The 14,595-nt window shown below is 51.3% G+C and overlaps 1 protein-coding gene across 1 annotated transcript; it reads left to right on the plus strand.

Annotated features, from left to right (window-relative positions):
* The first annotated feature begins 1,064 nt into the window (after positions 1–1,064).
* On the plus strand, positions 1,065–8,197 carry ATP4B (ATPase, H+/K+ exchanging, beta polypeptide). Its single transcript, XM_008572918.1, has 7 exons — positions 1,065–1,178; positions 3,884–4,012; positions 4,812–4,925; positions 5,012–5,211; positions 6,288–6,344; positions 7,425–7,526; positions 8,036–8,197. Exons 1-7 carry the CDS (start codon positions 1,067–1,069, stop codon positions 8,195–8,197), a joined length of 876 nt encoding a protein of 291 aa, XP_008571140.1. The 5' UTR covers positions 1,065–1,066.
* Positions 8,198–14,595: the final 6,398 nt, after the last annotated feature.

The following is a 14,595-nucleotide window of genomic DNA, read 5'->3' on the forward strand; positions in this document are numbered from 1 at the left end:
CTCAGTGTTGCCCCCGTACCGGACCGGGGACCGGCAACGGGATCGCAACCCTCGGCGCTGCTCCCGCGCCTCGCTCAGCCAGTGAGCGGGAACCGGTCTGTATGTGGGATCCGAACCCTCGGGCGGGAGCGCCGCCGCGCTTCCCAAGTGGCGCACTATCCAGTGCGCCACCGGGCCGGCCCGTCGGGCCACACTTCTGAGGGACTCAGAGTCTCAGGGTGGGGAGCAGGCATCACCATTTTAGCACCACCCCACCCCCCAGTGTGCTGACCACACATGTATCCCCTGCTGGACCCTGCTGTGGCCTCCAGCCACCAGCGTGGCCCACTGGAAGCACTGGAAATTCGATCTTGGCCCCACCAGGACCCAATGGGTCAAAAGCTGCATTTCAAGAAGATGTGCAGGGGACTCGTGCACTAAATCTTGAGAGGCACCTCTTGAGTTTACAGCTGTGAATTCCTCCACAGACACAAAAATCCCTAAAGGGATCCCAGTCCCATCCGACAATGGTCCCAAGAGGATGTTATCATCAGGGTTGCAGAGAGGGAAGGAGACCTGCAATGACCTGCTGTGACCCACAGACGCTGGTCCCCTGCACACGCTGCGGCCCCACGCCGCAGCGGTCCACGGTGACCCTGGCCCTGCACAGGCTCCCTCCCTCCAGTGAGCGGCACAGTCAGGCCCGAGGGAGGCGAGAGGCCGGGAGCAGCCGAAGGGGACTGCCCTGCTCTGACCTCTGACCTGTGCTCTTGCTCTTTTGTGTCCCACAGGAGTGGCACTCGCTGGGGAATGGAACAGATAAAGTCCCCAGCAAGGGCACCCCAAGAGCAGTGGGCAGGGAGAAGCAGGTGGCCCCGAACGCCCTGGGACAGAGGCAAGGGCGCCGACGGGACGCAGCCAGGGGCGGCCGTGGCCCCGTGTTTGCAGAGGCGATAAGTGGCTGATAGCCCCGCCGGGTGCTTGTCCTGGACCCCACGCCCTTGGCCGCTCGCGGGGAGACGATAAAACCCAGAGGCGGCCCCGCCTCGGTCAGGCCGAGCAGCAGCAGGAGAGGCCTCGGGCGGCCATGGCGGCGCTGCAGGAGAAGAAGTCGTGTCGCCAGCGCATGGAGGAGTTCGGGCACTACTGCTGGAACCCGGACACCGGCCAGATGCTGGGCCGGACCCTGTCCCGGTGGGGTACGTGTGGCGCCGCTCCCGGGGTGGGCCGACCCCACCCGGCAGGACCCAGCGGGAAAGCGACGGTCCCCAGTGACCCCGGAGGCCTATTTCAGCCCTAACACCCCCGACCCTAGAACGCCTGCTGGGGGGACATCTAAGGACTGGCCCAGGTTTGCAGCCTTATGTTTGCGAACAGCAAACATAAGCTGTTTCTGAAATGTCATTTTCTAAAAGAATTTTACAGGAGGTGGTTCTGTGGCTAAATGATTTGCGGACACACGGATTTCCCTGAGCACATTGACAAGTTGCTCTGTGTGCGCGTGGCTGCGAGCCCCTAGCGCGCCGAGTGTGTCCGGGCAGTTCCTCCCCGGCTGCGGCTGCAGCTGCGGCTCTTCGACGCCCCGAGGCAAGGCTGGTGGCCACAGGCCCTTCCCTCCTGGGTGGGACGCAGATTCTGGGAGCCTCACAGACCACACGGGGGCAGGAATGTCCTTGCTTACAACGGGGCTGCCCAGACCTGTTCAGGAAATGCCCTCACAAGGCAAATCTTCAAGGAGCAAAAAGTGCCCATGAGACCCCAAAAGAGCGATTCCCCTGCGCATCCTCCCAGGGACGCAGGCCTGTGCCCCTGCACTGCTCGGCAGGTCTCTCAGCTCTGCCCCTTCCTCAAGCTCGGTGGTCTCGTGTGGGACGCAATCCTGTCCCCAAAGGAATAAGACCTGGGAGAGAAGGGGACCCGTGGGAAGGAGCGGTCTCTGTGTGCAGGTCCGGGGTGGGCGCAGCTGATGAAGGGACAGGGAGCCGGGGTCCTGAGGGTAGATGCTGGGGCTGGGAGTGCCGGCTTCCCTTTGGGAGCCCGGTCTTGCTGGCAATTCCAGCTGCCAGGGCTCCCATGAGCTGCCTTGTCAGTTGCAATGCCACATGGAACTTTCCAGAATGGTGTCACCATCAGACTTGTAAATACGGCCTCAGTGTTGGGTGAGAGAGTCTTTGGGGCCAAGGAAAACATGATTTGAGTAAAATGGCAAAAACAAAAGGAAGGGGACAGTTCTTCTTAAAAGAAGGAGTGTTCTGTAAAGCCATTGAGGTGGTGAGAGGAGCTAACTACTGGTCTGGCCTGTTATTTGGGGCAGTTTTCTGGCATCTGGAGTTTGTTTGTCCTTTTGTGTAATCTGGGAAATTTTTGCACCCACCTCTCACCACCAGCAGCCACTGGGGCCTCGTATCCATGGGTTAGGGACTCTCGCCACCGCATCTCCAGGCGGGAGGCTGGGGCCCAGGGGTGGTGCCTGCCCGAGGTCACCAGGTAGCCCAGGGCCTCAGAAGCCAGTGTGGATTCATGTTCTCACCTGTCTTCCCAAGTCCTTTCCATGTGGGCTACAGGGAGCCACGCAGGGTGCACTGGGAGGTGGGGCAGAGCAGTCTCCTCTTTGGTGACGTGGCGAGGAGCCCACCTCCGAGGGCCACGAGGCGCAGGGGCAGGCCCAGGTGGGGTGCCAGGAGAGCGCAGAGCAGCTTGCCCCACGTCACCGCCATGAACTGAAGACCCTGTGCCCCTCACCCCAGCCACACCGCAAGGCCCTGTGCTGAGCCTGGCTCTGCGTGGACTGGAAGGACAGTGTGGACACCACACAGAGACCCCCACCCGACGCATGCTGGGGGCCCAGGGCAGGGCGGACAAGTCCAACACGGCCACGGCTGGTGGTGGCCTGCAGACGACACTGAGCAGAGGCCTGCGCGGGAGGCCCCTTGTTGCTGCAGGCAGGGCGGGCTTGTGGATCTTGCTAGTCAAGAGCTGGTGCGGGGCTGCAGGGCCGGCCAGGGTCTGGCTCGGACACCACTGCGGCCCGGCCTTCCAGGAGGCCACCAGTCCCTGCCTCAGCCTCCCCGCCTGCGGGCTCCTCCCGACTCGGGCCTGCCCTTTCATTTTGCTTGCGGTCACTGGAGAAGGACTCGCTGGGAAGACGCTGCGCCCCACCACAAGCGCAGGAGAGAGCAGGCCTTTCCTACAGACTCTCCAGAGTGTCCATGGCCACAGCCGGCGCGAAAGCATCCCCTCGCTGGCGCTTGTCTCCAGAGAAATCCTGCTGCAGCCTGCACGAGTGGGTCTCAGAGGCGCAGCCAGCCACCATCCCACGGCCCTCACGACCCGCTGGCAGCAGGGCCCGGGGCGGCTGGTCCCCTTCCTGGAAAAGACGCCTGTGGCCTCCCTGTCCCTTCCTCATCGGCCCTCCTGCCCTGCTCCCCCAGGACACAGCAGTGTCGCCCACACAGTGGGTTCCCTCCCTCGGGGCTCTGTGCTCACAGCCCCGTGTCTGACCCCTACCCACCGGCATGGGGGTCACCTCGGGTGGTGCCCACAACTCTCTGCCTCAGTTTCCTTTCCTGCGGTGGGGGTCCTCTGTTCCCGCTGGTGCTGGCTGGGCTGTGATCATGTAGTTACCAGCTCCAGCAAGCACATCCATGGGCATGTCCGAAATGCTGGCTCAGGTGAACAAAGCCAGACACGGAGGCCGCAGGCTGCGCGGCCCTGCATGCACGACCCCACGTGCATAGCCCTGAGTGCGGCCCCACGTGTGGCTCTGCATGTGTGGCCTTGCATGCATGACCCCACGTGCAGAACAGGAACAGAGGCGGACAGAGGTTGCCGGGGCTGGGAGGGCGCTGCCCGGGGTAGACACTCTGGCTGGGCGGGCAGAGCCGCTGACGGCCATCTCCTGCAGTGTGGATCAGCCTCTACTACGTGGCGTTCTACGTGGTGATGACCGGCATCTTCGCCCTGTGCCTGTACGTGCTCATGCAGACCATCGACCCCTACACGCCCGACTATCAGGACCAGCTCCAGTCGCCAGGTAAGGCCCATGGAGGGCGTGACGTCGGCTTCGCACTGGGGTTGAAATAGGAGGTTCCTGCGTGGGGCCTGGAGGCCTCACACACCTCGTTCTGGGCCGGGCGCTCAGGATGCGGGACGGGGAACACGGCGGGGAGCGTGTCCACTGATAGAGACGTGCACGCACCAGGCATGCATTTCTGCAGAGTGCAGAGCTGGCGCAACAGATGCCTTTTGCTTTGACTTCCTGCACCTGTACATTCCAATTTTTTTTTTCTTTTTACAACTAACGCATTGTTAGATTGCTTCTTTATTTAACCAAAACGACTGAAGATTTTTTAGCATGTGTTAAAATACAATTTCATTTAGAAACCCAGTTTCGGACTCCAGAGTGGTGGTCACCTTTAGCAGCAGGAGCCCCATGGCTGCACTGTGGAGAGTCTACCCGGCCTCCCTGGCTGCTGCCAGCCCGGCTTCAGGACCTCTCCCCAGCATGCGTGTGCCAAGCGTGTGTCAGGGTCCCCAGAATGGACCCCAGGCTCCAGGCCAACTGTGCTGCTTTCTGGCCAGTGGGCAGGGGTCCCTGGAGCCATATGTCCTGGGGTCCTCTGGGACCCTTCCTTGCTGTGCTGCCGTCAAGCCTTCTCGCTCTTGGGGTGCTGTGAACCTGGCCCTCCTTGAGCCACAGCTTCACGCGCTCGACCTCGGCTCCCAGCAGGCGCAGGAGTTCTGCCTGTGACTCGACACCTCCACAGCGAGGGCTCGGGTGCGAGCGCACTTGCAGAAACAATGAAGAGTGTGAGGTTCTCGCTTCTCTCCAGGGGTGACCTTACGGCCCGATGTCTATGGAGAGAAAGGCCTGGAGATCTCCTACAACGTCTCTGACAACAGTACCTGGGTGGACCTCACGCGCACCCTGCGCACCTTCCTGGCAGGTAAGGTTGAAGGCGGCTACGCAGAGCTGGTTGTCTCCATTTTCTAAGAAAATTGCACGCGCTGGTGGGCGTTTCTGTCCCGGCAGGTTACTCGCCAGAGTCGCAGGAGAACAGCATCAACTGCACATCCGACAAGTACTTTTTCCAGGAGGGTTTCAGGGCTCCAAACCACACCAAGTTCTCCTGCAAGTTCACAGCAGACATGCTGCAGAACTGCTCAGGCCTAGTGGATCCCAGCTTCGGCTTTGAAGAGGGAAAGCCGTGCTTTATCATTAAAATGAACAGAGTGAGTGTCGTGCTGAGGTCAGACTGTCTACCTCTCCCACAGCCACCCACGGTGAGGGGCAGACGGCCTTTTGCAGGGGCTGTGCGAGGGAATAGTGCAGAGCCTGGGGTCTGTCCCTCCACCTCTTTGTGCCTTGGCTCAGCTCACACCCACCACTTCTGCCCTTACATGCAAATTAGAAGCCAACAGGGTGGGCCTTCCACAGCGTGTGGATGCCTCATGAACAGCAGGACTCAGGGCTGTCTAGGCCAGGCCGGCCCGTCGTGGTCACCACAAAAGCCGGGGCTGGGTAAAGGGGCCTGAGTGATGGTGTTAGGGCTGGGAGGGGATTTGGGAACCACTTAAAGCAGAGGTTCCAGCACCGTGGGAGGAACTGGGGCTTCGGTGGTGACCAAGGCTGACCCATCCCCCCCCACACACCGTGGGAACAGAACTGCTGTGCGCAAACGGCAGGAAGGGCACAGTCCAGTCTACCCATGGGTGGGGTGCAAGGGAGAGGCGATATCTACACCGAGGCCTGATGGAGGCAGGAACTGGCCTGACAATGGGGGCTCAGGGTCACCGCTCTGTGGACCAACCAGCAGGTGGAACTCCGAGCATCTGCGCTGTTTATTTTCCATTTTCGAAAAATGGAAGCTACACAGGTACACTGCACGCCAGAGTCTCACCAGGGCCGCCGGCAGGGGGCCATGACCAGGGCTTCACAGGGCCACAGTGGCCAATTGACCGTCCGATGGCAGTGCACACTCTGTGCACAAGAGGGGACGCCTGGGGCTGGAGGTGGACCCTGAGCAGGGACTTGAGGGGGCTCATGGAGATGGGCTGGGAGACCTCAGCGAGCCAGGGAAAGCTTGCAAGAGGAGCTGCACCCTACGTGGGAAACTGGAGCAGAGCAGGGGCAGACCCAGGTTGGCAGCGAGTGCACACCAACGCCCCACTGTGCCTGGGCACGGCAGCGGGGGGCGGGGGTGTGAAGTGTGACTTAATAACACCCACCGGGGTCCTCCTCAGCGCCTGGTGGGGACTCCCAGGCTCCCCTTGCACAGGCGGGGCACACAGACACCATTTCCTTCCAGATCGTCAAGTTCCTCCCCAGCAATAGCTCGGCCCCCAGGGTGGACTGCACCTTCCTGGTGAGTACAACCGCTCAGCTGGGCACGGCCCTCGGGGTGGGAGTCTGTTACAGTTGTGCTGGAACACTCGTGGGAACAGCCTAACTAGTTCTCTCTAGGAATAAACCAGACACACAAATCAGAGGAGCCATCGTCTAATCGAGTTTATGATGGGGATGAAAACCCAGTGAGAAAAACACGATGCTTTTCTGTTACTGTTTTGCTGCAAAAAGTGTCTGGGACGGTGAATTACTAACACACTTCAAAGTGCCTGCAGCGCTGTGGAAGAGCCCGCGTATGTCTGCTACGTGTTGTTCTTTTTATTTGCTTATTTAGACAAATACTCCAGATCACCAGCAGCTACCAACAGTTTAACCATGTTTAGACTGCTAAGAGTTGGCATTAATCTTGGGTTACTTCCAGCTTTTATCGTAACTGTTTTTTAAGCCCAACATGACAAGAAACACTAAGTTTGTTTTCACTATATATTTTCTAAGGCTGGTTTATGCCATTATTCCCCAAACCAGAGGTTCCTGGGATGTGATTCTGTTACGTATTCCAGACGTGTGCACCCACTTCCCACAAAGCCACCTTCTCTCTGAGGGTGGCCGGGGCTTGTTCGGTTTTCCCTTTTTTTGTTATTTCAACCACGTGTTGTTGAGATTTTGGCAGACGCCCGCGTATCCTTCATCTATTCTATGATAAGCCTGAGCTGCCCATTGGACAGTTCTCTGATTCTGACAATGAAAGGAAACAGCCTCAGGAAAGTAGGTCTGTGCTCGGCCCGAGTCCCACGCGTGTGGCCCAGGTTTGGCAGCCCAGCCCTGGCAGCTTCAGCTTTGCGTCCACATGCAGATGAACCAGCAGGTCCTCGGCGTGAGCCTCCTGCACCCTCCTCTCACACTGCAGAACGGGGAGAACACGCGATTGAGGTCACCACTAACGAGTTGCACCCTAGTGGGGTCCCAGTACTGAGAGGGAGAGCAAATCTAGTCTCTGCTAAGCGCGCAGTAGCGCGTCTGTGTGATGACAAGGCACACGCCCGTGCACGCACAGACACGGGGGCGCCAGCCAGCCCCTCTCAGCAGCCTGTCCCCGCAGGACCAGCCCCGCGCGGGGGCCCGGCGGCTGCAGGTGGAGTACTACCCGCCCAACGGCACCTTCAGCCTGCACTACTTCCCCTACTACGGGAGGAAGGCGCAGGTAGGTCCCCGCCACTCTTCTGCCTGCAGCCACTGAACTGTCCCAAACTCAGCCAAAGGAGAGCGATAGACGCTCGATCTGTAAAAGTGAAACAAACGCATGACTTAGCCACCTGACCGTGTCGTGACGGGTGTCTCCCAAACCTGCGTTCTTTCTCGCACACAACATACAAATATCAAATCTAGTCCTTCCACCCTGTGGGGCTTCCCACGTCCTCCCGAGCGCCTGCACATGCGCTGCAAAGCGCGGCCTGTGTCACGTGCTTTTCCTCTCTCACCTTCACGGGAGCTGAATTTGCACGTGCTGTTGTCAGCCCAGCCCGAGCAGCACCCCCTCCGCCAATTCCAGGCGGCATCAGATCATTGAGGGTCTTACTGGGACATGGGACATGTGGAAGAACAGCCAATGTGCCAGCCTATCCAGACTTTCCGTATTTAGCTTTGTTTGTTTGTTGTTCAGCATCAAGAGATCTTTACACATCCCTCCCTTGTGCGTCTCCTCCTCCCCAGCCCCACTACTCCAACCCTTTGGTTGCAGCGAAGCTTCTCAACATCCCCAAGAACAAGGAAGTCATTGTTGTGTGCAAGATCCTGGCAGACCACGTGACCTTCGACAACCCCCACGACCAGTACGAGGGGAAAGTGGAGTTCAAACTCAGAATCCAGAAGTGAGGAGGGACAGCTGAAGGCCGCCTCCTCCTTTGGGGGCTTCATTTGCCCATAAGTTTCTTACCAAATCATCCATCCACTAGAAAATGTTTTAAAACACCAGTCCTGTTGGCAACTTGGTGACTCAGAGAGGGCACTGTGCATACATCACGTCACCTACCCATCAGCACCAGCTGTTTCTTAGCAAATTTTTTTTTTTTTAGGTAGAATTTGTTGCTACAACAAAAATGTTGGGCTAACATGGTGACCCCGAGGCAGTAACTACCCAAATAACAAGACCCTAAAATAATTCATCTTTTTCTCTACAGACGTCACTTTCTTACTATGTTATTTTTTCTATCCTTCAGTATAAACCACCACCCATATAAAAACTATTAATGCACTGATATGAAACATGGCTTATGATAATGGACATTCTGAATTCTTGCTTTACGAATGCAATTCCTAAGTTGTAAAAATAAAATATATTAAAGCTACTCTTACTCTGTGTAAAACAATCATGTCTTTCCTGACACGGGAGAAAATTTAACTAAAAATCAAACAGTCTTCTTTAAAAATCTCCTCGTTAAGGTTTCATTTGCAGGTCATGTTGTGTGACTGTTGCCTGAGATCACCCACAGTTCAAGGAGGTCTGCAGGTGAGGGAGCACGGAGGCTATCAACATGACAGAATTTAGAACCCAAATTAGTGACAAAGTAACAAGTGATTTCCCTCTCTCCGGGGATAAGTCTCTCCTTCAATACACAGAATGTTAAGTGTGCAACTCAAAAACCCCTTTCAGAAAAACCTGAAATGAGAACATTCTGTCCAAACAAGCACACTCGCTCTCCCTGCAGCCCACTCACTACTTCTCACCCAAACAAGTGTGACCGGTGTCCTAAACCTCACAGGTGTGTCGGGCGGGGGGCCGCAAGGTAGGTGCCATGATGGCGTATGAAGACCTGCCAGCCCACGACACAGAGAAGTTCAGTGAGAAACAGTCTGAGAAGAGAATAAAAACCTTATAAGTATTTTGTGAGGTTAAGTAAATTTATTTACTGAGCAGCTATGTGATGGAAGACATTGTAGCGAACATTTTTCATTGCTTATTCTAGCAATAAGAGCATTCTTGAGCCAGTGTAGGCATGTGGGCGCTTATTTACACACACATGCACGGTACGTGCCAGTCACCCCATGTTGAGGCCCTGCATGCAGAGATGACACTGTCACACACACAGGAGTTGGAGATAAAGGAAGCGCAAGCCCGTGACGAGACGTCTAAGGTACACAGCAGTGCGTGGCAGGCACCGAGTCAGTGCCACGGGCGAGCCAGACCCCACGGAGACGCGCTGCTGGCTGCTCATTGGGGAGCCTCACACAAGGGGCTCTCTGCGGTGCACGTGGCAGGCGGGCCCTTGTGATATTTGGGTTTTGACCCAGCAGGTCCATTGGCCAAGTCCTGCCCTCCTGAGCTCGAGACACGTGACACTGGGCAGCTGCAGCTTTTGGGGACGACAGGGAGTTTGGGGCCAGGCAGCAAAGACACTTGAAGTTTTAGCTCTATTTGCTTTTCAGAGGTCATTGACAGTTTTCTATTCAGTAAGCCAAGAAACAGAATGACACGGTGTTTAAAGTCATCTGAAGGCAGCATGCAGGGCCAAGTAAGAGGAAACGGTGGCAGAGCTCAGCGAGGTCCCTGCCCAGGCTCCGAGGACAAGGACGAGGTGGCACCTGCCAACCCATAAGGCAGGAAGCCACTCAACAGGAATACACCAGCTGATGTGGGGGGTGCCCATGTCCCCTCAGAAATGTCATGTCACACCAGAGCAGGGGACAGGTCATGCTACCGCAGAAATGACAGCTGGAGCTGTGAGGGTGACAGAGGCCTCCCCCAGACCCTCAACCTCGACACAGCTGGAACACACCACAGCTGCCCACACCTTCCTTTTCATTCCTCCAGCCTCCCCAGGACACCAGCTCCCCTTGTCCCTGGGCCCCCAGAACCAACCGCCCTGGAAGGGCCCAACCCAAACGTGCTCGTCAACACAGGCCCACGTGGCTCACTGCAGGGACCACCCTGGATAGGCAGGTGCTGGCTGCACATTCGTCTACACAGAACACTCTTCTATTCCTATTTCATGTTCCGCACCCCGTAAGAGATTTCAAGTAATTCAAGATTAGGAAGAACTCATTTCCGCTTCCTTCTTCCAAACCGACTGTTTTCTGAAACTTCAGTCCTTATTGAAACATTCAGATTTAGGGCCGGCCCGGTGGCGCACTGGATAAGTGCGCCGCTTGGGAAGCGCGGAGGCGCTCCCGCCCGAGGGTTCGGATCCCACATACAAACCGGTTCCCGCTCATTGGCTGAGCGAGGCGCGGGAGCAACGCCGAGATTTGCGGTCCCGTTGCCGGTCCCCGGTCCGGTACAGGGGCAACACTGAGGGTTGCAATCCATTGCCGGACACGGAAAAAGACAAAAGACAAAAAAAAAAAAAAAAAAAAGAAACATTCAGATTTATTTAGCCAACTCAAAATACTTAACTCTCCTTTATACCTTACATTTTCGTCCACAATTTTTTTATTGTGGTAAAATACACAGAACATAAAATTTACCATACTCCAATTAACCGTTTTTAAGTAAATAGTTCAGTGGTATTAAGTACATTCATGAGATCGTGCAGCCGCCACCACCTTCCAGCTCCTTAGCTCTTCAATGTCCCCAGACAGAGCCTCTGCACCTGTTAACCACTAACTTCTGCTCCCTCTTCCCCAGCCTCTGGCAAATGTCATTTTCCATCTCTGTGCAGTTGACTATGGGAGGGACCGCATGAGTGGAACCACACAGTACTCACCCGGCTGTGACTGGCTTCCTTCATTCAGCATAATGTACACTCAAGGTTCACATGTGCTGTAGCGTGTGCCACATTTCCTTCCTTTTTAAAGCTGAATGACATCCTCCCGTACGGCTACAGCACGTTCTGCTCATGCACTCATCTGTCAGTGGACACGTGAGTATCCGATTGCTTCCACGTTTTAGCTTCTGTGAATACTGCTGCTACAAGCCTGGGTGTACAGATGTGTTGTAAATGAAATTATTTTCTTAATTTCCTTCTCAGATTTTTCATTTTTAGCATGTAGAAATGCAACTGATTTTTCTTTTTTTAAAAAAAAAAAAGATGACTGGTAAGGGGATCTTAACCCTTGACTTTGTGTTGTCAGCACCACGCTCTCCCAGTGAGCTAACTGGGCATCCCTATATAGGGATCCGAACCCGTGGCCTTGGTGTTATCAGCACCACACTCTCCCAAGTGAGCCACGGGCTGGCCCCAACTGATTTTTTCTATATTTACTTTGTATCCTGCAACCTTGCTTAGCTTGTTTATTACCTGTAATAGTTTTTTAGTGGACTCCTTAGGATTTTCTATACGAGATCATGTCATGTACAGAGTTTTATTTCTTCCTTTCAAATGTGGTTGCTTTACTTTTTTTTCACCTAATTGCCCTGGCTAGAACTTTAAGTTCTGTGTTGAATACAAGTGGCAAAAGGGGACATCTTTGCCTTGATCCTGATCATAGATGAAAACCTTTCAGTCTTCTACCATTGAGTATGATGTTTCCTGTATTTCATTAATGGTTTTAATTTAGTCAGTGTAGTTTCCTCCCATTTCTAGTTTGCTGAGTATTTTTTACCACAAAAGGTGTCGGATTTTGTAAAATGCTTTTTCTACATCAATTGAGATGATAATATATTTTTTGTTCTTCATCCTGTTCATGTGGTGTACTACATTGACTGAGTTTCGTATGTTGTACCATCCTTGCATTTCAAAGATTTATTTTGGTCATGGTCATAGTGTATAATCCTTTAAATATGCTGCCAAGTTCTGTTCACTAGTATTTTGTTGAGGATTTTTGCATCAATGTTCATAAGGCATATTGGTTTGCATTTTTCTTTACTTGTAGTATCTTTGTCTGGCTATAGTATCATGGTAATGCTGGCCTCCTGTGAGTTGAGATGTGCTCTCTCCTCTGATTTTTTGAAAAGGCTTAAGAAGGACTTGTTAGTATTCTTTAAATGTTTGGCAGAATTGACTGGTGAAGCTGTTAAGTCCAGGGCTTTTCTTTGATGGGAGAGGTTTTAGGACTGATTCAATCTCCTTACTAGTTTAGGCCTGTTAAGATTTATTTCTTCTGATTTACTCTTGGTATTCTTTACTTTTCTAAGAATTTGTCCATTTCATCTACACTTTCAAATTTATTGATGTACAGTTGTTCAAAGTATTCTCTAATAATCCTTTTTGTTTCTTTAGAATGGGTAGGAATGTCCCCATTTTCATTTCTGATTTTAGTAATGTGAATCTTACTTTTTCTTAGTATATCTGGCTAAAGGTTTGTCAGTTTTGTTATCTTTTAAGGAAACGCCTTTTGGTTTCATTGATTTTCTCTATTGTTTTCCTATTCTCTATTTCATTTATCTCTGTTCTAATCTTTACTGCCTTGCTTCTGCTAGCTTTGGGTTTAGTTTGGCCCTTTTCTAGTTCCAGAGCTTGTAAAGTTAGGTTGTTGTTCATTTGAAATCTGTTTTTTTTAAATATAAGCATTTATAGCTATAAATTCCTCCTTTAGTTCTACTTTTGCTGCATCCTGTAAGTTTTGGTATGTTGTGCTTTCAGTTTCATTTATCTCTAAGTATTTTATAATTTCCTTGTGATTTCTTTTAATTCATTATTAACAGTGTGTTTAATTTCCATGATTTGTGAATTTTCCAGTTTACTTATTACTAATTTCTAACTTCATCTCACTGGGAGCACAAATATACTTTATATGATACTATCCTTTTAAATCCATTGAGACTTAATTTGCATCCTGGAAAATGTCCCACAGGCACTTGAGAAGAATGCATACACTGTTGTTGGGTAGTGTTCTGTATGTCTGTGAGATCCAGTTAGTTTACTGTATCTTCTGTTTCCTAACTTACCATCTGTCTGGTTATTCTATCCATTATTGAAAGTAGGATATTGAAATCTCCAATTATTATAAAAGAATTGTCTATTTCTCGCTTCAATTCTGCTCATTTTTGCTTAATATCTTGATGGTCTGTCACTAGGTGCATATATGCTTATAATTTATGTTCTTGCTGTATTTAACTTTTTATTAATATATAATGTCCTTCTTTGTCTCTTGTAATCTTTTTTGCTTTAAAGTCTATTTTGTCATACATGGTAAAGCCATACCCGCTCTCTTTTGGTGACTACTGACATGGAATATTGTTTTCCATACTTTTATTTCCAATCTATTTGTCTTTGGATCTAAAGTGAGTACACACAGACAATATATAGGTTGATTGTGTTTTTATCCATTCTGCCAATCTGCCTTTTGATTGGAGAATTTAATCCACTTCTATTTAACATAATTTCTAATAAGGACTTCTATCATTTTGCTATTTTTCAATAGCTTTTTTTGTCCCTCAGTTCCTGCTTCACTGTCTTTTGTGTTTAGCCGGTTTTTTATACTGAATGTTTACATTCATTTCTCATTTCTTTTTGTGTATATTCTATAGCAATTTTCTATATGGTTACCACTGTGAGTACATTTAATATAAATATTATATATTATAACACTCTAATTTGAATTTACACCAGCTTAGCTTCAATACCACATAAAAACTGCTCCTTTATAGCTGTCCCCACCCCTTTAGGATGTTAGTATCACAAAATTACCTCTTAATCTACTGTGTGTTTAAAAAATTAATTATCCTTTTAAATGCATTAGTCTTTTAAATTATGTAGAAAACAAATGTGGAGTTACAGACCAGTTACAATAATACTGGCTTTTAGACTAATAATTGCTTTTTTAAAAATGTATTAGTCTCCTAACTCATGTACAACACAAAAGGTGGAGTTACAAACTATTCTTACAATAATACTAGCTTGTATAACTGCCTGTGTATTTACCTTTGTTGAGCTCTTCATACAGCTTCAAGTTGCTGTCCAGTGTCTGTCCTCTTATCTTACCCTTGAGCACTTCTTGCAGAGAAAGTCTAGTGGTAACAAACTCCCTCAGCTTTTGTTTATCTGGAAATGTCTTAATTTCTCCCACAGTTTTGAAAGACAGTTTTGCTGGATACAGAATTCTTGGTGGTCTTTTTTTTTTTCTTCTTTCAGCACTTTGAATATACACTGGCCCACTGCCTTGTGGCCCCCAAAGTTTCAGATGAGAAATCCATGGATAATCTCATTGAGGCTCTCTTGTATATGATGTGCCACCTCACTTACTGCTTTCAGGATTCTTTCAGAAGTCTGGTTATAATGTTTTTGTGTGGGACTCTCTGAGTACACGTTACTTGGAGTTCTTTGAGCTTCCTGGATGTTTAAACTAATGACTTTCAAACTTTTTAGTTTTTCAGTCTATTTCTTCAGATATTC

This window comes from Galeopterus variegatus, unplaced genomic scaffold, assembly GCF_000696425.1.
Source record: "Galeopterus variegatus unplaced genomic scaffold, G_variegatus-3.0.2 Scaffold848, whole genome shotgun sequence".
Lineage (NCBI taxonomy): Eukaryota > Metazoa > Chordata > Mammalia > Dermoptera > Cynocephalidae > Galeopterus > Galeopterus variegatus.

Coding starts and splice junctions, on each gene's coding strand:
- ATP4B (XM_008572918.1), top strand. CDS start 1,067: ATGGCGGCGCTGCAGGAGAAGAAGTCGTGTCGCCAGCGCATGGAGGAG. Junction 4,013..4,811: donor GGACCAGCTCCAGTCGCCAG/GTAAGGCCCATG, acceptor GCTTCTCTCCAG/GGGTGACCTTACGGCCCGAT. Junction 5,212..6,287: donor TTATCATTAAAATGAACAGA/GTGAGTGTCGTG, acceptor ATTTCCTTCCAG/ATCGTCAAGTTCCTCCCCAG.